The following is a 24,364-nucleotide window of genomic DNA, read 5'->3' as shown; positions in this document are numbered from 1 at the left end:
AATCAGGTCCTCCCGATGCTGCTATTGGCCAGGTGCTTCCATGGCCTCCAAGTTGCCCACCTCCCAGCTGCTCGGGGTTTACTTCCCCAAAGTACACGGGCCCCACCTTGTGGAGCAACCGCTCCTGCATGGAAAACGGGAAGGAGGCCTAGCCAATGAGAGCAGTTCCGGACAGATATTGGCTGCCGTGGGCATCGGTCAAGGAACTTCCCACCCTCCTTTCCACGTTACCTTTCAGTCATTGGGCCCTCAGAGTGCCAATCTGTTACTAGGGAAACGGGATCGTTACGGTCTCATAGGTGTGAGTCAAAGCCAATCAAGAGCCACGCCTTCAGCCTGAGTCCGTATCCAATTGCTGGTCGAAGTGCCCAGAGGACGCAGTTGGGATTGGTCGTCCTCTCGCCTGGCCTGGCCACAACAAGTTAGGCTGAGTCGCGATTATAAAGACCGGCGGCGGCGGAGCACGCGTGTGTTCGGACGCAGTTGCGTGAGCGCTTTTTGCTTCCCTTCGTGCGGTGGAGCAAAGCTCGTTCCTCTCCCCACCCTCAGCCGCGCCGGTACGTCGGGGTGTGGGCGGGGCGGGGTGGCTTGAGGTCGGGGACGAGCCGGGGCGGCGGGGAGAGAGACAGGAAACCCGCACAGTGGCCGCGCGGGGCGCGTCCCCCCACCCCCACCCCAACGGCCGTCGGCGCGCGCGGCGCCGCTCCGCGCCTCCCCCGCCCCATGGCTGGAGCGCGTGGCCGCGTCCTCCGCGTGCGCGTCTAACGGCCACGCGAGGCTGGAGCGAGCCGCGGCTGCCGCCGCCCGAATGCCCAGTTGACCTCCCGGGCCTTGGGGTGGGGGTGGAGGGGGGTCCCCGCGCTGCCGACCCGGGCCACGCGTCCTCGCAGTCTTGCATGGCTTGGAGCAGAGGCGCTCTGCCTCGCCCAGGATTCCGGAGGAGGCTTCCATGTAGGGACAGCACTCGAGCGCCACGAGAGTCGGCTCGCCATGCCGAATTGGCGCGGCTGGGTGGCGCGGGCGGGGACATGGGAAGTGTGCGGTCCGCATGGCCGCTGAGCTCAGGGTGCCCGCCGCACTGTGGGGAGGTATGTGAGCGCCCGGGGTGGCGGAGGGCGGCGCAGGCCCACGGACGGAAGGGGCAGGTGTTGGGGAGAACCCCGGCTTGCGCGGGCTCCCGTTCCCCCACTAGCCCGTGCGCGTCCTGGGCACCTTTGCCCCTTGGAGCAGTTGTGCCTTGGCGAGGCCCCATGCGCGGCGCGCGGCGGGGGCCCGAGTGCACTTGGGCTCGGGCTGGGAGTGGGATTGCCACAAAGGGAAGGGCGTGTGGGGCTTCTTGCCTGCATGTACTCGTATAGATAGTAGAAACGCCGCCTTTACGGCTCTTGGTGGAAATAGAAACCTTAGTAAGCGTGGGATGAACGCCAGGGTGTCCCTCGTCGGGTGTGTGGAGCTCTTAGCAGTGTGATGGGGAATTCCCGCCAGCGGGGAGGGAGTCAGGATCTGATGGTCAGCTTTTTGGCTTCTAATGAGGTTTTGGGGGAAAAAAAGACGCTTGATAAATTTAAGAGGTGTGAGATGGAGATTCCTCCCAGCACCTGTGGTTTGAAATTTGAGTGGGAAGCATAGCACCCAGTTACATTGTAACCTTGATCGTGGCTGGGAGACTCCGAGGTAAACGAGTTTGTCTGCAGCCCGTGGAGTAGTGTGCAAGGCTCCTGGATATAGGCAAGGACGAGGCAGACACGTTGCTTACCTTCCTGAAACTTAACTTTTAAAAGCCGGGAACTCCTCGGCTTAGTGAAATGTTTTTCATCTGGCAGGTCTGTAGCATTCATTTTAGCTCATGGAAAGCTTAATTTCAGGCAGAATTGGGAAATGGAAGTTTTATTTAGGATTAGCTTTTTGAGTTTTTTTTTTGTGTAAGATTTTTGTTGTTGTTTTAATGATTTTCTTTACGCCCTCCTTTGCAGATCGCTATAAGGTATTTCTGGATGTTGAAGGGAATACAAAACACACCCTTGTAAAGGGATTAAAATTCTGGAGGAAGCTTAATATTTGTGTTTTCTGTAACAAGTACTTTCCCTTGTGTTAACAGAAGGTAGCAATAGAGTCAAAGTAATTGGGGGTAGAAGCGCCTACCTTTGGTGTTGCTGTAAGTAATGAATGTGTCCTCTACAGTATAACATTGTTTCCCTTGGAGCACCTCTTGTAGCCACTCGAGTTACCTGCATTTTAACTAGAGACCTGATTTGAGCCAAGAATTTTAAATTGCCTCATGGTGAAATATTAAAATGATCTATATTTAGATATTAAGCTAATATTACTCTTTGAAGTAAAACTATATCAGAATGAAAGTATCTTGCACACTAATTAAAGGAGCGTTTATTTTGCCTTTGGATATTTTTAAAAAGGAAAGGACTGCTCCTGACCTCAGCAAGTGGTCAGGAATCACAATTCTGTAATTCCTTGACACACTCGCGCTGCAGTTGAGGATTTGTGCCTTCTTTCTGAACAAGTCACTTCAAGTCACTTGTGATGTCAGTACTGGGCTCTCCCCGCTTCCAGTGGAGTGATGGGCTGCTGCTCCTGGAGGGCGGTACTTGTCGGTCTGTTTTGTTCTAACAGGTAAACTAGTAGGCAGGTAATTCACATCTCACTTAGTTTTTGTTCTTGGCTTACAGTTCTCCTGGGAGACAATAGGAGATTTTGGTAATGATTGTGACCTATTTAATATACCAGTACTTTACAGAGAGAGTAAGGGGCACAGATCAGCTTTCCATTTTCATAGATTTGTAATGGTGTTGAGTTGCAGTGTAAGTAAGACCTGCTGATGACGAAAATTCATGTTTTTGTAATTTTTTTCTTTGATCTTTTAACTTTTGCATTAAAAAAAATAGAATTCATATAGATACTGTCTGCTCATGAATTAAATTGTGCTTTTTGACTGCTTTGGACAAAACTATTGGTTTTGTAAAGGGGGAAAGTTATCAAAAGCAGATTTGTCAGCTGGGAAGAACCTGGATTGTCCTTCCAAGTCCTGGGGTTAAATTTAGACTCAGCAGCTATAATCTCACTTGCAGTTAGGGATCGCATTGTGACAGTTAACTGTCTGAGAAGTCAGCTCTGTGGCCGGCCGGGAGGGCTGCGTTGCAGCTCAGGTGCTGTGGCAAGCAGGGGTTACCCACACATGGAGGTGACAAATGCTTTACGCAACGAGAGCAATGAGACATATCAGGCTGGCTTTGGGGTTTTGGTATGTTTGCTATATTTTAGACATTCAGGAAAAAGTATAGGTGAAAGAGGATTCAGAGAAAGCAGTCTGGATCCCTGGCTAGACCCCTTCCTTAGAGCACACCTGTGTCGGGGCTCGTCAGATAGGCTTGCACAGGCCTACTTTTTTTTTTTTAAAAAAGGATTTTGAGGGCCTGGCGGCATAGCCTAGTGGCTAAAGTCCTTGCCTCGAATGTGCCGGGATCCCATATGGGCGCCAATTCTAATCCCGGCAGCTCCACTTCCCATCCAGCTCCCTGCTGGTGGCCTGGGAAAGCAGTCGAGGACAGCCCAAAGCTTTGGGACCCTGCACCCGCGTGGGAGACCTGGAGGAAGTTCCTGGCTCCTGGCACCGGATCAGCACAGCACCGGCCGTTGCGCTCACTTGGGGAGTGAATCATCTGATGGAAGATCTTCCTCTCTGTCTCTCCTTCTCTCTGTATATCTGACTTTCCAATAACAATAAATAAAATCTTTAAAAAAAAGAAGAAAAAAAAGGATTTTGAAAATTTATTTGAAAGAGAAAAGAAGAGACCGAGGTCTTCTGTGCGCAGGAACCCTAAGAGGTGCCAGTGCGGCTGGAGGTTGCTCTGCTAGCTAAGCCACAGCTCTGCTCCCCCGCCCCCATTTTTCCCCTAATGTTTTTCGTCCAATCCATCCAGGACGTCTGTGCCTGCGTTGGCCTTTGGTCCTCCATCTCCTGATCTACACAGCTTGTTTCCTTTGTCTTTCTTGACTATCATTTCAAACATTGTTTAAAGAATTAGAGAGAGTTTCCATCTGGGGGTTTATTCCTCAGATCCCAGCATTGGTCAGTGCTGAGACCTGGGGAGCCAAGTGCAGATTTCTCGTGGGTAGTGGGCATTACGTCCCTTGGACCATCGCTGCTGTTTCCAGGGAGTGGGCAGCAGAGCCCGGCCACCCCTGGGGATGCAGTGGGTGGACCAGTAATAATACCCCTGCTGTCCACCTCAGTGCTATTGGTCTCATTTACGTTTGTTCACGTTTTGGATAAGAATGTCACAGGTGACTTAACACTTAACATCCCGCAGAAATCATGACTGACAGGATATAGCTGCCATCTGTTTTTTTTTTTTTTTTAAAGATTATTTTTACTGGAAATTCAGATATACAGAATGCAGGAGAGACAGAGAAGAAGATCTTTGAACTTATGGTTCACTCCCCAGGTGACCGCAATGGCTGGAGCTGCGCTGATCTGAAGCTAGGAGCCAGGAACCTCTTCTGAGTCTCCCACATGGGTGCTGGGTCACAAGGCTTTGGGCCGTCCTCAACTGCTTTCCCAGGCCACAAGCAGGGAGCTGGATGGGAAATGGAGCTGCTGGGATTAGAACCGGCGCCCATATGGGATCCCGGCACGTTCAAGGCGACAACTTTATAACCACTGGGCCAATGCACCAGGCCCCTCTTTTTATAACTTATTCATTTTTATTTGAAAGAATATACAGAAAGAGAGGGAGAGACTGGTCTTCATCTGTTGGTTTACTCCCCAGATGGCATCAATGGCCTCAGCTGAGCCAAAGCAAGGAGCCAGGAGCTTTTTCCGGGTCTCAGAGTGGGTGCAGGACGCCAAAGGCCATCCTCTGCTGCTTCCCAGGCCATAGGCAGGAAGCTGACAGAGAAGTGGGACAGTCAGGATACGCACTGGCACTCATGTAGAACTCTGGATGCTAGGCCATGGTGTACCCACTAGGCTATTGTGCTGGACCCTCTTCATTGCATAGATAAAGTTATTGACTCCTTTCTCCTTGAGATTAAATTTTTTTTAGTTTATTTGAAAGGCAGGAAGAGGGTGATAATATAATTTAATTTTTAAAAGATTTATTTTATCTTCCATACACTGGTTCACTGCCCAAATGGCCACAATGGTCAAAACCTGAGCCTGTCTGAACCAGGAGCTTCTGGGTCTCCCTTGTGGGTGCAGGTTCCCAAGGACTTAGGTCATTCTTGTTGCTTTCCTAAGCCATGGAGATCTGAATTGCAAGTGGGAAGTGGAGCAGCTGGGACAGGAACCAGTGTCCACATGGGATCCCTACTTGGGATCCCTACTGTTGGAGGGCGAGGGTACAACCACTAGGCCTTTGTGCTGGCTCCCTGATGTTGAGTGTTTTAAAGATAAATTTCCTTTTTTTTTTTAAGATTTATTTATTTTTATTACAAAGTCAGATATACAGAGAGGAGGAGAAACAGAGAGGAAGGTCCTCCGTCTGATGATTCACTCCCCAAGTGAACGCAACGGCCAGTGCTGTGCCGATCCAAAGCCAGGAGCCAGAAACTTCCTCCAGGTCTCCCACGCGGGTGCTGGGTCTGGGCCGTCCTCAACTGCTTTCCCAGGCCACCAGCAGGGAGCTGGATGGGAAGTGGAGCTGCCGGGATTAGAACTGGCGCCCATATGGGATCCCGGGGCGTTCAAGGCAAGGACTTTAGCCACTAGGCTATGCCGCTGGGCCCAAAGAGATATTTTCTTACTTAGAAGGCAGAGTTACAGAGGAGACAGGGAAGTAGAATCCCATTCCCCCAAGGGTGCTGGTTCACTCCCCAAGTAAGGTTCTGGGTCTTGTGTGGTTGCAGGCACTTGGGCCATCTTCTGCTGCTTTCCCAAGCCATTCCCAGGGAGCTGGATCAGAAGTGGAACACCTGGGAATTGAATCCACACGTATGTCAGCAAACCAGTATACATAGCTTACTACCCCACCTTGGCAGCCCCGGGAAGTATAATTTTTGTAAAATTGTAAAGTCAGATATATAGAGAGGAGGAAAGAAAGAGAAGATCTTCCGTCAATTGATTCACTCCCCAATTGGCCACAGTGGCCAGAGTTGTGCCAATCTGAAGCCAGGAGCCTCTTCCGCATCTCCCACACGGGTGCAGGGTCCCCAGGTTCTGGGCCATCCTCGACTGCTTTCCCAGGCCACAAGCAGGGAGCTGGATGGGAAGTAAGGCTGTTGGGGTTAGAACCGGCTCCCACTAGGATCCTGGCGCTTAAAGGCAAGGACTTCAGCCGCAAAGCTACTGCGGGGGGCCCAGGAATATACTTTTTAGTGTGTGTTGAGATGACATAACAAAATGAGTATATTTCCTATTCCTGATTAAAAAACATGTTTCATATTCTGAGTAGTAGGTGGATTCTGTTTCAGGTCAGCAGCTTGGAGCAGATCTCAAAAGAAATCTCTTTAGAAAGGATACAGTGTGGTGGTATTTGATACATGAGGGAAGGTTTTGGAACATTTTACCCTGTTTCCTTGGATTTCGTAGTGTTTTCTTTCTTTACTTGCCGATTGTGGCGGTGGGCAGAGTTTGGTTGGTCACAATAGCAGATGAAAGGCGGAGGTCTGGCTCTTCCTGGGTGATGGGGACTGAAGTGCTGAGCCATCCTCTGCCTTGGCAGAACATTAGCAAGCACTTTGGATTGAAAGCGGAGGTAGACCATCCAGGGTTTGCAAACAGCACTGGTGCTTCACTGATTGGATTTTTCTTGTGTAACTTATTTTTGATGATGCTTACATAATTGATTAAGATGGAAAGTGTTGAGAGTTATGGGAATGTAGGTGAGACTATTGTTTATAAATTTTCCTTCTCTTGTGTCTGGGGGAAGGGTGAAGATAAGGGGAAAAACCACGCCCAGCCTCCCAACTGCCTCCGACTGGAGACTGGATGGCCACTCCCTGCCATCCCAGGGTCCCCGATGTGGAGCATGCTCCGAGGATTCTCCTCAAGGGGTTTTTTTGATAGTTCTGAAATGCTGGCCTTGCCCAACTGCCCTGTACCTTTTCTGTTTTTAATGTTGGGTGCTACAGCCCACCCACACCTGGTCCATGCCCAGACTGCTCTACATGGCTCAGCGGGTGCCAGGACCTAGCCTAGCCTGTCCTGCAGCCATCCTGGTTCTCATGTGTACCAATGGGTGCTGGAGTCTAGCCCAGTCTGGCATCCTCAGTCCCAGTCCACACCCATGCCGAGGGTCTCTGTAGTCATGTCAGCCCAAATCACCATCTCTTTTTTTGGTTCTTGCACTCACCAGTGGGAACCAAGACCTAGCTGGGATGTCCTCTTAGCTCTTCAACCAGGCCTGTTCCCAGCCACTGATCTTAAGCATGCCAGTGGTTGCTCTGACCAACCATAGCCCATCCGCCGTGTCTTGGCCTTTGTCATCAAATGCTGCAGCCTGTCCCATCCTGTTTGCCCCCAATCCCAACTCTGGTTGCTAGGTGCTACAGCCTAGTCCTGCTCAGTCTGCTCCCATCCCTGGGTCTTGCATGCCAGTTGGTTGTGATATCCTATTTCTCCATGACCCACACTGCAGCCTGGCTCCTGCACATGCCAGTGGGCTAAGGTTGGCCCTGCCCTACCTGGTTTACCCCCTCTAGAATTGATCCACATACTTGCCGACAGGTAGAGCTACCTTCCTTGGCCTGAGCAACACCAAGGCCTGATTCAAAGGCTATGTCCCACCAGGCCAAATTCTAGGCCCACATTTCACATGTGCTGGTGGGTGGTAGCCCCTTACTTGGCATAGTCTACCCCCTCCGTCCTTGCCTTTATATGAGCTGGTGGATGTTATGGCTTGGCCCACCCAGTACCCGATTCTTGGGTGCACCTGTGGGTGCTGCAGCATGGGCCAGCCCGGCCTGTTCCCAATCCCAGTTCCCATGATGTGGGAGGTTTACTTTGTTAACTCCCCCAGCTCTTAAGCAAACCACCAGAATTGCAGTTCCTCCTGAATGAGCCCACATATCCTCCACAAAATCTGCCCCCAGCCCTTGTTCTTGCATGCTGATTAGTGTCATGGCCCAGGCTAACTCTGCCAGACATGTGCCCAGCCCTAGGTTTATTGTGCACCACTCTGGTGATGCATGCTTCCTATTACTAGCCCAGCTCAGGGCTCCCACATGGACTGGTGTGTAAGTCTGGCCCTTAAAGGTCCTCAAGTTCTCACCTCCAGACTGCTTGGTCTCAGCCCCCTGCCTCACCTGCAAGTTCAGTGGCCTTGTCATTGGAGGTCCCTCAGAAGTCATTCCTCATTTGCAGCACACTGCCTCTCCGGTCTTCCCTCCCCCACATCACCTTGCCCCTTTCCCTGATCAGTTCACAGTCCCAGCCAGGCCTTCCCAAGTCCAGTCTTCTGGTGGAGGGGAGAGCTGGCCTGGAGCTCTGCCCACCCACTAGAGTTGTGTGCTGGCCTTGGACCTTACTCCTCCACACACTCAAGATCCAGACCTTTTGAAGTCCCTGAAGTCCCCGTCCACCAGCGCACCTTGCCAGCATGCTGACCTAGGGATCACCCCACCTGAGAACAAGCCTGTGGAAACCTGCCTGGCAGAGATAGAACCCAGATACTGTGGTAAAGGGACGTTTTAGCTGCTCAGCCAAATAAATACCTGCTCCTGAGTTTGACAGCTGAAGCTGAAGTAAGCTGCCATCTGCTCAGAAAACTTGAAAGTGCTGAGCTCCTGCCTTCTCAAAATACTCACCTACTGAATTAATATAGGAAATTAATATCAAGAAATTGGTTGAATGATTCTGATAAGGTTCAAACTTATGGTTGGTTAAGAGGAGCCTATTAAGGCATTGAAGGTGATTCGCCATAAACCTGTTTAACTCTACTTTTACGGTTTTAATGAAGTGAGTTGAAGTAAAATATTGATGTTAATATTAGCAGTATTATGCTTATTTTTTAAACAGTCTCAAGGAGAAAATAAATTGGAGTTTATTTTTTGCCTTTGTAGAGAGCTTCTGTCATTTGCATAAGAAGATGGGATGTGAGTGTATTTGATAAAATGTTACATTTGGAAATTGTTAGCACTATTTGGAAATAGCAGGAGAAGCAGTTAGGTTTATGTGACAGCAGTGATGACATTTTTTAGGGAAAAGGTGATAACAGTGAAACCAAGCAAATGCAATGAGAGTAAAACAATTGGTTCCTGCTGCTTTCTTTATCGGATTTATCTGTCCTGTGAGGAAGACTGGGAAAACTGCGGTAAACTTACAAGTGCAAGCCAGCATATGAAGAGACTCAGCTTGCATCGGCTGACTTACTATCCAGATGTTGGCAGCTGGGACTAGGTGACTGCAGTCAGGAGTCAGGAATTGTGTCCATGGGTCCAATGTGGGAGCCGGGACCCAACAATTTGAGCCTTCCCTGCTGCCTCATAGGGTCTCCGTTGGAAGGAAGCCACACTCTGGAGGCTGGAATTGAGTCTCAGCACTCCAGTGTGACATGTAAGATGTCCTAACAGGTGTCTGAGATTCCTGCTGCAAGTTGCTTCTTGGGTTATGAATATATTGTGTATTTTTAAAAAGTATCTGTTTTACGTATTTGAAAGGGAGAGACAGAAAGAGGCCTTCCACCTGCTACTTCCTCCCCAAATGACCACCATGGCTTGGGTTTGGCTGGATTTAGCCAGGAGTCAGGAGTTCATTCCGTTTTGGACTCGTACATAGGATGCTGGGAGTCCAGGTACTTGAGTCCTCTTTTACCGCTTTCCCGTGAATATATGGATCTGGATTGGAACTGTCATGGTAATGGACTGCAGGTGCCATAGAACCTGGTGCAACACAAGGGTGACCCCTATATTGTATATTTTAGAAAGAGAAGCAAGATTTTGTTAATCACCTGTATAAAGCTTCTATATAAAGAAGCATATAAATATAACTAAATGGAAAGTGACTTGTTTATAAGGTACAGTGACCTGTTTAATATTTAAACTAAGATCAGCAAGAAATATTAAAGTCTTGTTAGGTGAGAAAGGAAGATGTAGAGCAATTTCTCATTCTGCTTCAGGTTTAAGAGTAGGATATAGATTATCATTTTTGTTTTTTTCCAAAGAGTTGTTCAAAAGGCAGATTTAAGGAGAGAAGGAGAAGCAAAGATCTTCCATCTGCTGGTTCACTCCCAAAATGGCCGTAATGGCTGGAGCTGAGCTGATCCTCATCCAGAGCCAGGAGCTTCTTCCGGGTCTCCCATGTGGGAGCAGAGATCTAAGGCTTTGGCACATAACTCAACTGCTCTCCCAGCCATCCGCAGGGAGCAGCCCAGGACAGGAGCAGGCACCCATATGGGATTCCACCCATTGAGTTGGTTCAGGAGGATAGATTCATGCAAATGATTTTCATGACCATGCCTGAAGATAAATTATGTTCCAAGTGTGACTGTGAAGCTGTTTGATGTTGAGCGAATGGTGGTTATTTGGAGAACATGAACATACTTTCAACTACTGTAGATTTTATAGAGAAATGAATAAAAGGGATAGATGTTAGAAACCATAATGGTGACTTGTGGGGTAAGCAGCTGCTTCCGGTGTCTGCTTTCTGTATTGGAGTGCCTGTGATTAACTCCAGCTTCCATAAGCTTCCTGCTTATGGACGTGAAAGATTGACCTTTGTGATCAGAATACTTGGGTTCCTGCCATGAATGAGGGAGACCTGGCATGAGCCTGATTGAGCTCTGGTTGTTGCAGGAATTTAGGGAGTGTATCATCAGGTCGCTCTTTCTGGAACTCTACATGAATTAGTGAGTACCTGAATAAATAAGCAAAAAAGCAGGGACAGGTGTTCGGTGCTGTGGGTGAGAGGCAGTTTGGGTTGCTACCTACCGTGTGCACGGGTTCTAATCCTGGCTCCACTTTGGATTCTGGTTTGTTGCTATGTGTGCTCTGAAACTGGTGTTGATGGCTCCCATTGTTGGATCCTTGTCACTCAGAAGGCGACTGGGATTGTGCTCCAGGCTGCTGGGCTTCAGCCTGGTCCCACTGTAGCTAGCTGATATAGGAGTGAATTATTGAATAGAAGGTCTTCTCTTACAAATAAAAGTAGTAAGTACATGGACTGGCCGGGGCCTGGCTTGTGCAGTATTTGGGGAGTAAATAAGCTGAAGATCTCTGTCTCTGTTTCTTTTTTTTTTTTTTTCTTGACTTTTCAAGTAAAATAAATCTTTGGGAAAAAAGAGTACTCTAAAATATAGTTTTTGTTTTATAATAAACATTATTTATATTGTTGGCTTGGGTGTTTAGTACGATATTCTCACTTCTCAAAATGTTCATGGATTTTTTTAACGTTTTTATTTGAAAGGCAGCAGGAGGGAGAGATGTCCACTGATTGGTTCTTAAGTGCCTATAGCAGTTGAGTTGGGCCGCCCAGAGCCAGCAATCCAGAACTCTGTGGGCTTGACACAGGAGTGGCAGAGATTCGCCGTATTAGCAGGAAACAGGATTAGGAAATGGAGCCAGGACTGCAGTAGGGAAGTGGATTTGGGGTATGGGTATTCACTGGTAGTAATTGGCTTACTGTGAGAGGTGCATGATTTTGAGTAGTAAATTTAATTTAAAAAAAGATTTAATTTTTATTGGAAAGTCAGATATACAGAGAGAAGGAGACAGAGAGAGAAAGATCTTTCATCTACTCGTTCGCCATAACGGTTGGAGCTGAGCCAGTCTGAAGCCAGGAACCTGGAGCCCCTTCCGGGTCTCCCACACGCATGCAAGGTCCCAAGGCTTTGGGTTGTCCTCAACTGCTTTCAGAGGCCACAAGCCAGGGAGGTGGATGGGAAGTGTGGCTGCAGGGATTAGAACTGGCACCCACAAGGGATCCTAGTGCATGTAAGGCGAGGACTTTAGCTGCTAGGCTACCGTGTGGGCCCCAGAGATGATGATGATTATGATGATTTTTTTTTTTTAGGAAAGAGCACCGTGTTAACCTTCCCCCATACTATTTTTGGTCCTCTTAAATGAACTGTTTTAGAATTCCTTGTTTATGGTTTTTGTTTTTCAACTTTATTATTTAAAATGAAGAGTCAAGAGCCATCTTCTGTTGGCTGGCTTAGCCAGGCTGGAGGCAGAAGCCTGGACCTCTGCCTGGGTCTCGCACTTGGCATGGGCCCAGGCACCATGGACTGCCACTCACGCATGTTAGCAGGAAACTGGGTGGGAAGAAGGGCAGCCAAGATTTGAACTGCTGTCTGACATGGGATGTGGAGGATGATAAAGCTGGCATCCTAACCTGCTTGGGCACATCACCAGACCCCTATAGATGTGTATTTTTTTGTTAAGATTTATTTTTTATTTATTTTTATTGGAAAGATTTACAGACAGAAGGAAAGACAGGTGGCGAGTAGAACAGCTGGGACATGAACTGTTGCTCGTGGGGTTCTGGCAAGTGCAAGGGGACGATTGAGCTAATAGGCTATTGTGCTGGGCCCTGCTTATCTATTTTTAAAACCAATAATTACTGAAGTGATCGAGTGACTTGGTTCAGGTAAACAGTTCAGTCTTTTCTCTTGTGTTTACTCATTCAGGTTTGACGTTTTTGCTCCTGAAGGTTGAATTGACCAAAGCAATGGTTATGGAGAAGCCTAGTCCCCTGCTGGTCGGGCGGGAGTTTGTGAGGCAGTACTACACGCTGCTGAACCAGGCCCCGGACATGCTGCACAGGTCAGACGTTCTCCTGGTCCCCACTGCCGCGTGCAGCACAGGGTGCTTGCCCCGAAGTCTCCTTCATCATCCTGGGCCTCGCCAAGTTGTTGCATGATGAGATTTAAAATATAAGGATCAGTGGCTGTCAAAATTATTGTTGAGAATTAGTGTAAGAATTTAAGAAACAATTAAAAGATACTAAGACAGATGAAACAGCTGAATTTGTACATTATTTAGTAGGAATGTGTTGAACATCCATGATTTTCTAGTGACCAAAGTTTTTTGTTTTATGGCGATGCAGCATATTTTAATCCCTTGAGGATACAGGGCACTTCCTTACCTTAGTTCCTTACATGCTGCACTATTGCATAATTTGATGCTGTTTGTGTATACAATTTTTTTGGTTGAATATTGTACTATTTTTATTGGAAAGTCAGATTTGCAGAGAGAAAGAGCGATGGGAAGAAAAATCTTCCATCGGCTGGCTCACTCACCAGAGCTGAGCTGATCTGAAGCCTGGAGCTTCTTTTGGTCCTCCCACTTGGGTGCAGGGTCCAAAGGACTTTAGCTGTCCTCTTTTGCTTCCCCGGCTACAAGCAGGGAGTTGGAAGGGAAGTGGATCAGCTGGGACACAAACTAGCACCCACATGGGATCCTGGCGCATGCAAGGTGAGGACGTTAGCTTCTAGGCTACCATGTTGGGCCCTATAGAATTCTTTTATAGACGTTCCAAAATGTGTGTTTATTGGGCTATTCTTCCATTGCGTTTTACTAGCTTAGATATTAGATAGTATATAAATAATAGGTGTAAAAGAAAATTTACAGATTTGTTTATAGGATTTTTTCTGAAAATGGATAAGTACTAAGTTGCTCTTTTTTGGGCATTTATTTGTTTGAAAGTTGAAGGCAGAGAAAGGCAGAGAAAGGGAGAGATGGAGAGCTTTCCTTGAGCCAAGCTCTGCTGCTGTCAGACTGTGTCCAGGGAAGTGGATGTAAAGTGGAGCAGTCTGGATATGAGCTGGCGCCTCATGCCAGCGCTGTGTGTAGGTGTAGGGTTGGCCTGCTGTGCTGCGGCTCTCGCCCCAGGAACTTTGGTTTTGAGTGCCTTTCCTCATGCAAGACTGTAAAGTGTTCCATCTCATTGGCAGTCTGTTCCCTCAGCGGAAGTTGACCAGATGCCATGTAGGTGATGGTGAGATGATTGTATAGATTGAGAAGATAGAAAACACACTGCTGCCTTCTAGCATTTGTTAGTGAGACAGATGCAAACTGAACATGGAAAATAACATGAACATACAAAACCTAGTTGATTTTTAAAAGATCTGTGATTTTTGTTTTATTCTGGAGATTTATTTATTTTTGTTGGAAAGGCAGACCAGATTTACAGAGCGAAGGAGAACCAGAAAGAAAGCTTTTCCCTCTGCTGGTTCATTCCCCGAATGGCTGCAGTGTCCAGAGCTGAGCTGATACAAAGCTAGGGGCCTGGAAGTTTTTCCAGGTCTCCAACACGGGTGCTGGATCCCAAGCCTTTGGTCTGTCCTCCTTTGGATTCCTAGGCTACAAGCAGGGAATGGGAAGGGAAGTGAAGCAGCCAGGTTACAAACCAGTGCCCATATGGGAGGATTAGCCAATTGAGCCACTGCATCAAGTCCATCTGTCTGGTCTTAAAGATACTTAGGGTGACAGGTAAATTATTTCTTTGTTGTACAGATTTTATGGGAAGAACTCTTCTTATGTCCATGGGGGCTTGGATTCCAATGGAAAGCCAGCAGACGCGGTCTATGGACAGAAAGTAAGTATACCTAGGTTTCTTGATTCCTTTAAGCATTTAAAAAATAACGTATATTTGGAGATGTTTATCTTTCAGGGTGTTGGTTTTTTTTTTTGTTTGTTTGTTTTTTTTTTTTTTTTGGTACAGATTACAAGAATTCTGGATTTAAAAATTTTCTGAGAGGTTTTGGCAAGTAATTATGACTTGTTTAAACGATACTGTGTTGAAATGCTTATGTGATGGGATACTTCATTGTTTCCCATGGTAGAATTCTAAAGTTAAAAGACTTGCAGGGGGTGGTCTCCCTTTGAAAAGCATTAGTTTTGAAGAATTCAAAGGGGCTTCACTGAGAAAAATTATAGGAAGGCATTTAAAAATAAAATTTCAGTAATTTGCACATGCACATTTGCTTCATCTATGTTTTGGAATTTTTAAACAAAAACTAGTAAGAGATTGTATGTTTTATCACTCTTGAACTCTTACACCTTAATTCTTTAGGAAATCCATAGGAAAGTGATGTCGCAGAACTTCACCAACTGCCACACCAAGATTCGCCACGTTGACGCTCATGCTACTCTGAACGATGGTGTGGTGGTGCAGGTGATGGGGCTGCTCTCCAACAACAACCAGGCCCTGCGGAGATTCATGCAGACCTTCGTCCTCGCCCCTGAGGTAGGCCCCGTCCCCACAGAAGGGTTACATGGACTTTGGAAAGTGCTTGCTGTCTCAGGCCTGCACAGGAGTGGCCGGACAGCTTCTGTGTATCATTCGCTGTGTCCACTGCCAGGCGAGGTCTTGTTTGGTTTTGCTTGCCACTGTCAGTTTTTGCTCGCAGGCATTTCTGTTATCCTTGTGTTTTTCCAATGACCACTTGAAGTTATGTTAGAGATGTGCTGTTAATTCTTTGGATACTTAACTGGTTCCTTAAGTGACAGTAGTACAATTAGACAAACTGAGCTAGTATTTCTCAGATATATAATCATTCTGGAGGTGATACTTAACTTTCAGGAATTAACCCCAAATCTCCCTTTCACAGTGTTTTCCTCCCTAGGATTCGATTTGTAGTTAGTAAGATGCATTTAGGTTTATCCTGAAATCTGCACGTTTTTCCATGGCATGCTTTTTTTGATGATCATAGTCACAGTTTTATAGAAGACTTCATGTTGAGAGGTGCTTGTCATCAGTCCTGTCATTAATGATGCTAATGTGGGTCAGTCACATTGTTACATTGTTTGGGTGTGATGTTCACCAGGTTTTGACTGTAATGCTAGGAATTCTCCCGTAATTCATAAGTGAATTATGAGATTGAGAGTAGGTAAATATCATTGCTTATCAGACTTTGCGCATTCATTGCTTGTAGGCTGAGTTGGTTGGTTTTCTCATGGAGAGTATCTGTTCCCATCATTTCTGTCTTTTGGCATTCTGTAAAGAATTTAGGTACTGGTAGTGGGTTTGTGGCATAATTGAATGGGTTATAATTCATTTTAACAGTTGTGTCAAAATTGTCCCAGATATTAATGTGTGGACTCCTAAAAGCTGCTCTTCAAGCTGCATTTTTTACTCCAGACTACTTTTGGAGTCAGATGTTTGCTTAAGAACTCTGATCCTTTTAAATTTTTAGAGGGACCATGGGTTTGTGTTGAATAATTAATTTGTACTTGTGTCTAGATAGTGTAAGGTCAGGAAGGTTTTAGCTTAGGCACCTAAAAGTGGCTTAATAAAGGACTTGCTTCATAAATGATCATTTTCTGTAGCATCATTCAGAAAATTTTCTGTTGAGGGTAGTAAACCTAAAATTCATGGCCTTTTTATTGTATAAACGTAAAATGAGTTCTAATCCTGGCACCCATATAGGATCCTGGCACATGCAGGGTGAGGAGTTTAGCCGCTAGGCTGCCGTGCCAGGCTCAAAAATTGATTTTTAAGGAATGGAATTTTTTGTGATCTGCTGTTTATCCCTCCCCAGCTGACTGCAGTGGCCAAAGTTGAGCCAGGAGCGTTTTCTTTAGTTCCCACGTGGGTGCAGAGTCCCAAGACTTGGGGCCCTCTGCTGCTGCTTTCCCAGGCCACAAGCACAGAGTTAGACTGGAAGTGGAGCAGCCAGAACTTGATTTCATATCCATATGGGATCCTGGCACTAGCAGGCTATGCTGTTGTGCCAGCCCTAATGTTGACCTTTTAAGCTGATTGGTTTTTGTTTTGTTTCCGGAAGTGTCATGTGCAATGAGTGATATTCATAGTATCCCTGTCCTCTTAACAGCTGTCAAAATCACTCTCTAGTTGTGAAAACTGACATGTCTTGACAAATGTCTGTTGAGGGAAAATTTGTCTGTAGTTGTAAGAACCACTGCTATACAGGGACTGGGCTTTATAAAAGTATGTTGAATAAATGAAAACTTTTTATTGGTATTGCAGGGATCTGTTGCAAATAAGTTCTATGTTCACAATGATATCTTCAGATACCAGGATGAGGTCTTTGGTGGCTTTGTCACTGAGCCTCAGGAGGGTAAGTAGTGAAACAGTGTAAGTTACTTGGTTACTTTTTAATTGCTTTATTTTGACAATCTTTACATAGTTGATTAGGGCACAAAGGGTCAGGGGATACAGGAAAGTGAAGACTATTGTTTCCACATTTTTTTTCTGTGTTTGGGGTAAAGGGGAAAAATAAAGGGAGAAGCCTCACTCAGCTTCCACACTTTCCAGGTCCCCAATGTGGGGCATGCTCCGAGGGTCCTGCTCAAGAGAAATCACTGCAGAATCCACTGGTTGACATAGTCCACCTTAGATTTTCCACTGCCAACACATGGCTGGGGTAGTTGATTGATTTGTTCTGTCCTCAGGTCTCTGTTGTACAGGTGTCCTCTGTGGGTTCTGATGGACTGTCATAGCCTCCATGTGCACCTGGGTGTGCTGTCCACTGCTCCATCTTAGCCTCCTCAGCTTTGGCAATTGCACTCCATGGTCAGACCATGGAACCTGCGATTCTCTTCACACTTGGGGTTCTGAGTCCAGCAGTTCGATTGGAGAGATCCCCAAACTTTGAGGTGTTGGTCTTTAGGGACTGGGATTGCTTTGTTTATTTTTTAAAGTTTTACTTGTTTATTTGAAAGATTTATAGCGAGAAACGGAGATCTTGCATCAACTGGCTCATGCCCTAGGGAGTGCAGCAGCCAGAATTGTAACCAGGCTGAAGCTGGCGGTTTTCATCCAGACCTTCCATGTTGGGTAGCTGAAATTTAGACAGTTGGACCATCTGCAACTGTTTTTTCTAGACCATTAGGGAGCTACATTGAAGTGGAATAGCCAGGGCACAAAGCAGTGCCTATTTGTCATGCCCGTGTTTTTGCTGGTGGCTTTGGCTGCTGTGCCACAAGCTAGAACCTAAGGGTCTGGGTCTCTAAGTGGTTTCATTTTTTTTCTGTATCAGTAACAGACATTTGTCAAGATGTATGAGTGATGTGAGGTTTTTATCCTATCTGATGCTAACAAATTCTGTTTTATGAACTGAGTATTTGAAGAAGACTTAAGACTCTGAGACAGGAAGTGGTCAAGTGTGTTAGGACAGCTACAGTAGCATTTCTGCCATCATCTCTGAAGAACACATGTTGATACTTGTATTGTGTTAAAGAAATGCAGCCCTAAGTTTAGGAAACCCAGTTCTTTTATAAGGTCAGTAGAAATTACTGTCCTTTGCTCTGTAGGGAAATACTATTCATTTCCAAAGCCATTTGGAACATAAATGTTGAAAATAGCCTGGGGAAATGGACTGATCCCGAAAACGGAAAATAACCTCCAAACTAGTAAAAGTTTTTCTACTAATAGGATTTCCTATGGCTGAGATTTTTGCTAAGTTCTGGGTGTATTGTGTAATACACAGTTGTATAAATAGATGCTTTTGCTACTGTTATTCTCCATGTAGTAAAAGGGCATCAAGATAGTAATTTACCTAAGGTGGGATAGTTGGTAAGGCAGTAGAGCTGCTATTAGATGGCTGGAAATAGGGCTTGACTCCATGATTCTTAACCATAAGACCATAAATGCCTTAATTTTGTCCTTTAAAACCTTTGCATGGTTTTCCCAGATTGCCTTATTATTTTTAAGATTTATTTGTTCTTATTGGAAAGGCAGATTTACAGGGAGGAGAATAGACAGACAGGAAAATCTGTCGATTCACTCCCCAAGCAGCTGCAGTGGCTGAAGCTGAGCCAGTCTGAAGCTAGGAGCATGGAGCCTCTTCTGGGTCTCCCCCACGGGTGCAGAGTCCCGAGGAACTGATGCTCATATGGATTTCGAGCATATCCAAGGCGAGGATTTTAGCCACTAGACTACCGTGCCGGACCCGCCTTGCTTGTTTTTAATGTGTGAGTGTGTATGGCATTTCACTGTCTTTAAAATACTTACTGTTACTTGAATTCAAGGCAGATTTATGGACAGACAGATCTATTTTTGTTTGATTATAGAAAATACTGTGAAAGATATGATGGTGGTAACTGTTGTGAAAGATGATTAGTAAGCACCAATTATTTTAAATATATTTTCCTTTTATCTTAGAATCTGAGGAAGAGGTAGAGGAACCAGAGGAAAGACAGCAGACACCTGAGGTGGTACCTGATGATTCAGGAGCCTTCTATGAACAGACTGTCAGGTAAGGAAGATTGTATTCACAAGGCTCTGTAAGAGCTTGCATCGTCTTGTCTTTCTTGATTGGAGTGTGGTTGTAAGTTGTAACATTCTCAGAACTGAGGACATACACTTTCCTAGAAGAACCCTTTTGCTTTTGTATATGTCTGAGGACTGTGTAAGCAGTAACTATTAGTTGCTTTCTTATTGTTTCTTTGGGGCCATCCTTCACTGCTTTTGTAATTCATTAGCAGAGAGCTTGATTGGAAGTGCAGCAACTGGGCCACCAAACAGTGCCCATGTGAGATGCTGGCCCTGGGAGGATAATTAGCCCACGATAGCCCAGGCTGGCCTTGAGATGATTTCTTTGCAGGGCACGGGGGTTTGGGGTATGTGATTGAAAGGCAGAGATGACCTGGCACGATAGCTTAGCGGCTCAAACTATTGCAAAAAAAAAAGCTACTCAAACAATTACAGCTTTTTTTTTCTTTTACCAGCCAATTACAGGAAGGTTTTTGTTTTGCTAAGTGATATATAAATTGTAGTAGTTTAGGATCTCTGTTGAATTATAAGTAAAGCTTTATGTGCGTTTTGATCAAAATTAAAACTTACTCATGGTGATTAAAATTTCTCATCAATTGCTTTTTCTTTAAACTTGGTTGTGGAATTCATGTCATTTTTGGTGAGGGAGCTTATGGTTACTTACTTCTTGTAAGTCACAGGAAGGCTTAATGATTGTTATATTTTCCTGTGGAAGCAATGACTTGGAAGAACATCTAGAGGAGCCTGTTAATGAACCGGAGCCTGATCCTGAACCAGAACCTGAGCAAGAACCTGTCTCTGAGATCCAGGAGGAAAAGTCTGAGCCAGTATTAGAGGAAACTCCTGCTGAGGATGCACAGAAGAGTTCTTCCCCGGCACCTGCAGACATAGCTCAGACCGTGCAGGAAGACCTGAGGGTAGGAAGAAGGCATATTTTTTTTTTCCTTTATTATTCTTAAAGAGTTTTTGTTTATTAGTTAGACATGGAGGAGGAGAGACGCCGAGTGTGTCCCATTTGCTGGTTCACTCCCCCGGTGGCTGCAGTGTCCACTACTGCGTCAGTCAGAAGCCAGGAACCTAGAGCTTCTTCGGAGACTCCCACGGGTGCAGGAATCCAAACAATTGGGCCATAAGCAGGGAGAGGGATCGGAGCAGTCATGACATGAAGTAGTGCCCACACTTGGGGCAGAACCTGTCACGCCAGGGTACCAGCCCCTCTTTATTATTTCTTTGAATTTCAGAAGTTACATTTTCATGTCTGGTTTTGCATAATTTCTTACATACTGTGCTAATCTTCAGTTAAGTAAGATGCATGTTGCTTTATAACATCAATAATTACTGCCCTTTCCCCGTCTCCCCTGGCCAGGGGTATAAGGAAAAACTGAAACAGTTATCTCCCCCAGCTTCCCTTGCTCTCACCCTCTCCATTCTGTTCAGAATTGGAGGCCCACATTTGTAGTACTAAAATTTTAGAAAGTAGTTGCATTACTTTCATAACCTGAATATCTGTTAAGACCAGATATTTGGTCTTACGGAATACCATCAGGGTGTTCACCCCCCAGAATCTCTACATTTGATGTTGTGGGAAGAAATATTTTTAGTGCTGTGTTTATAGGGTAAGGAGTTCAATAAGTTTGTAGCACTATTGGCTGTGGCTCAGTCTAGACCTTCTTGGGAGGAGATGTTTAAACTCTGATTAGCCTGCCCACATAGGGTGGCCTGGTGTCTGGCCACAGTCCCTGCTGGCGCACACCCTGCAGGCAGCAGAGTCTCAGATGCTTAGGTACATGCCACTGTGTGGTGGACATGTCTGTGTTCTTGGCTCCCAGCTTCGACATGTACTCCCAGGTGTTGTAGACAGTTGGTATTAATCTGTGGCTGAGAGCTCTCTCAAATAAGTTAATAAGTAATAAAAAGAAACAGTAATTTTAATTCCATTTTCTGTTAAATGTTTGAAGTGCCCTTGTAATTACAGATATCAAGAATGCTAGCTGTGGTCTTGTTTTGGTATGTGGTATGACTGTTAATGTTGATGCTGTTCCCCTAGACTTTCTCTTGGGCATCTGTGACCAGCAAGAATCTTCCTCCCAGTGGCGCTGTTCCAGTTACTGGGATACCACCTCATGTGGTTAAAGTTCCAGCTGCACAAGTAAGGTTCTTAAAGTTGCACTCAGTAGAATGTGCTTTTATATTAGCAGTGTCATTCTACAGAGATTTAGACAATGTGGGAATTGGTATGTAGGGCAGAGAAAGGTGCAAGGCAGCTTTTAATGGTGTTTTTGTTTTTATTGCTTGTTTTTGTTTTGTTTTCCCATGAAAGGGGATTCTCATGTTGAAGCTTAAGTCCTATTGTTAGCTGTGAAGTTTGTAAGACTAAAGCTACACTTGCTTTGTCTTTTCAGCCCCGTCCAGATTCTAAGCCTGAATCTCAGATTCCACCGCAGAGGCCTCAGAGGGATCAAAGAGTGCGAGAGCAACGAATCAACATTCCTGCCCAGAGGGGACCCAGACCAAGTACGTGCTCGGGGAGAACGACTGTTAGCTGGATTATTTGGGGGACAGTTGATCTTTCTGTGCACAATGAAAATACTTAAGATAAATTTAGATGGAAGACAACTGGATGCTAACAGTCGATGTTTATCTTTTCTTTCATTGATGTTTTTGTGGTGGTAAGTTCGTGATGCTGGTGAGCAAGGCGATGTTGAACCCCGAAGAATGGTGAGGCACCCGGACAGTCACCAGCTCTTCATAGGTAACCTGCCTCATGAGGTAGACAAGTCCGAGCTGAAAGATTTCTTTCAAAGTAAGTTATTGTCTCAACTATGTAAACAATATTAAAAATCAATTAAACCTAGAAAAATACAAAAGTTATTAAGTGGTGAATGCTTCATTGAGGTGTGACACTGTAACAGAAGATAAATAATACATTGTAGTTTTCTGGCAGTCATGCTTTAAGAAAGTGGAGGATTGAGTTTTAGTAATCTTTTTTTAACTGTGTTTGAAGCATTGCCATTTCCATGTGTGACAGTATTATAAGAGGTAAAGGTCAAGCCTCCCTAGTGTGAAAGTAAAAATCCATCCAAACTTTTGGGGTATTGAGCAGTAAGTTTGGAATGGAAAATTCTATACTTGGCATGACAAGTTGCAATAAAAATGTAAGTCTAGTAAAATAAATAACTTGAAAGTATCTTCAGTCAGTATCCATTTAGACTTGGAATTCACCCTGAAGAAAGAGAATATGCTTATGCAGATTCCCCAAAACCTGAAAAAAATCTGAGGCACTTTGCTTGCATGCATTTTTAGTAACAACCTATATTTAATATTTATATCACATTTTAGTGCAAACTAGTTACGTGTATTTAGTTGCTGGCACACTGCTAATGAAGAGTCTTCTCACTTGACAGCTTTTGGGAATGTGGTGGAGTTGCGTATCAACAGTGGTGGCAAGCTACCTAATTTTGGTTTTGTTGTGTTTGACGATTCTGAGCCTGTTCAGAAGGTCCTTAGTCACAGGGTAAGTGGATTCTTATCTTTCTAATTCAACTTTCTTTCTTTTACTTTTTTAAGAATTAAAAAAAAATATCGATAATGTGTTTTTTAAAAATGCTTGGTAACCTTAAGTAATCATCCAGAATGCAAACCATAAACACAATAGCAAAACAAATAATTGAGTGTGAGTTAGACTATTAACAGGTGACGAGACTAAGGCGGAATGTGGGAGGGAGCAACAGAGGATGGAAGACAGATGCTCAAGTGTGCTACGGATAGTGACTGGAGTGAATAAGGAATCACTGTTAGGCCACAGTGATTCCAATGAAACTTCAAAGTCAAATACTACAATAGGAGGAATGGACAATCCTTCTTTGTGAGCATGTTCAGCATGTTGGTGTGGAAACAAGGAAGCACAGAAGCCGCCACAATTTTTAAGATGCGAAGAAATTTTCTGGTCCCTGGATACATCCTGTACTGTTTTTCCATGCTTTCTTGATCCTGGAGAACTGCAGTTGCCATTCCAAAAGTCCCGAAAGAGCCCCCTTAGCAAACCGGAATGGTTCAGGTTTACCATGCCGCTTGATAAAGCCAACAAGACAACAGTCCCATGGTCCCATGGTCACAGAGCTTGAGTGGATGGATGAGGGTTTGTAGGCATGTCTGTATGGCTGTGGGGATCTGGACGTGGCCCTCCCTCATTGTGGAATCCTTGCCCCCCACACTGGGGCCGCTTCCATTGGAGAGTGCCACTTCCACGGTACTCTAGAAATGTCATTAAATACTCATGTTCAGCAAGGTTGACCACCTCCATTGTCATAGGATGATGCAGCTTCATCAGAAGCGCTGTCTGCTGCTCCCTGCTGATGGCGGTGGAGTGATTGCTACGAAGTAGGTGTGGACTTTAATATTGGGTAAATGGGTCCTCAGTCTCTTGATCCCAGCAAGCGTGATCTGCTGGCAATCATGGTTCTCTGTGCTCGAGGCTATGAAGCTCTTCAAATGCTCTAGGGATGCGTCTGTGATGAGTGGGCAGTTGTCCAGCTTGATCACCTCCTTTTACTTAAGAAAGGCAGAGTTACAGAGGCAGTGCCAGAGTCCGAGAAGATTTTTATCTGTTGGTTCACTTCCCAAATGGCCACAATGGCCAGACCTTGGCTAGGCCAAAGACAGGAACCAGGACCTTTATTTTAATCTGTTACCACATTGGTACAGGGGCCAAGCACTTGGACCATCTTCCATTGCTTTTCCCAGGTGCTTTAGCAGTGAGATACTGGAAGTGGAGCAATGTGGACTCGAACTGATGCCCACACGGGATGCTAGTGCTGTAGGCGCTGATTATGTCTTTGGGACTGTGCCACAGTGCCAGCCCCTCTAGTTCCTTTTCCTGGGAACTTACTGAAGTACCCTTTAATCCATTTGCTTCATGTATCCATGTTAGGTAGCATTTTTGTGTTTAGCAATTGCTTGAGATAAATTCTAAAGGGAGGATTGTGTCTGATTACTTTGTCATGAAACACATGCACTGGGTTCCCATATGGGTACAGGTTCTAATCCTGGTGGTCCCACTTCCCATCCTGCTGCCTGCTTGCAGCCTGGGAAAGCAGTCAAGGACAGCCCAAAGCCTTAGGACCCTGTACCCATGTGGGAGACCTGGAAGTGGCTCTTGGCTTTGTATCGGCTCAGCTCCAGTCATTACAGCCATGTGGGGAGTGAATCAGTGGAGGGAAGATCTTCCTCTCTGTC

General features: G+C 45.6%; 1 protein-coding gene across 2 annotated transcripts in view; it reads left to right on the top strand.

Annotated features, from left to right (window-relative positions):
• Positions 1–454: 454 nt before the first annotated feature.
• G3BP1 (G3BP stress granule assembly factor 1) overlaps positions 455–24,364 on the top strand; it is a 31,364-nt gene continuing 7,454 nt past the window's right edge. For both annotated transcript variants that reach the window (XM_040994479.1, XM_040994387.1), the window contains exons 1-11: positions 455–557; positions 12,579–12,714; positions 14,407–14,488; positions 14,966–15,139; positions 16,883–16,973; positions 19,019–19,112; positions 19,845–20,046; positions 21,177–21,278; positions 21,532–21,643; positions 21,804–21,932; positions 22,534–22,643. In XM_040994479.1, the coding sequence (XP_040850413.1) occupies positions 12,620–12,714; positions 14,407–14,488; positions 14,966–15,139; positions 16,883–16,973; positions 19,019–19,112; positions 19,845–20,046; positions 21,177–21,278; positions 21,532–21,643; positions 21,804–21,932; positions 22,534–22,643 (1,191 nt within the window). In that variant the 5' untranslated portion in view covers positions 455–557; positions 12,579–12,619. The remainder of the gene's footprint in view (positions 558–12,578; positions 12,715–14,406; positions 14,489–14,965; positions 15,140–16,882; positions 16,974–19,018; positions 19,113–19,844; positions 20,047–21,176; positions 21,279–21,531; positions 21,644–21,803; positions 21,933–22,533; positions 22,644–24,364) is intronic.

Source organism: Ochotona curzoniae, unplaced genomic scaffold (assembly GCF_017591425.1).
Source record: "Ochotona curzoniae isolate NIBS_2020 unplaced genomic scaffold, NIBS_Ocur_1.0 contig_1, whole genome shotgun sequence".
NCBI classification, from domain to species: domain Eukaryota; kingdom Metazoa; phylum Chordata; class Mammalia; order Lagomorpha; family Ochotonidae; genus Ochotona; species Ochotona curzoniae.
The sequence above is the reverse complement of the archived record's forward strand: the minus strand, read 5'-3'. Positions and strand labels throughout refer to the sequence as shown.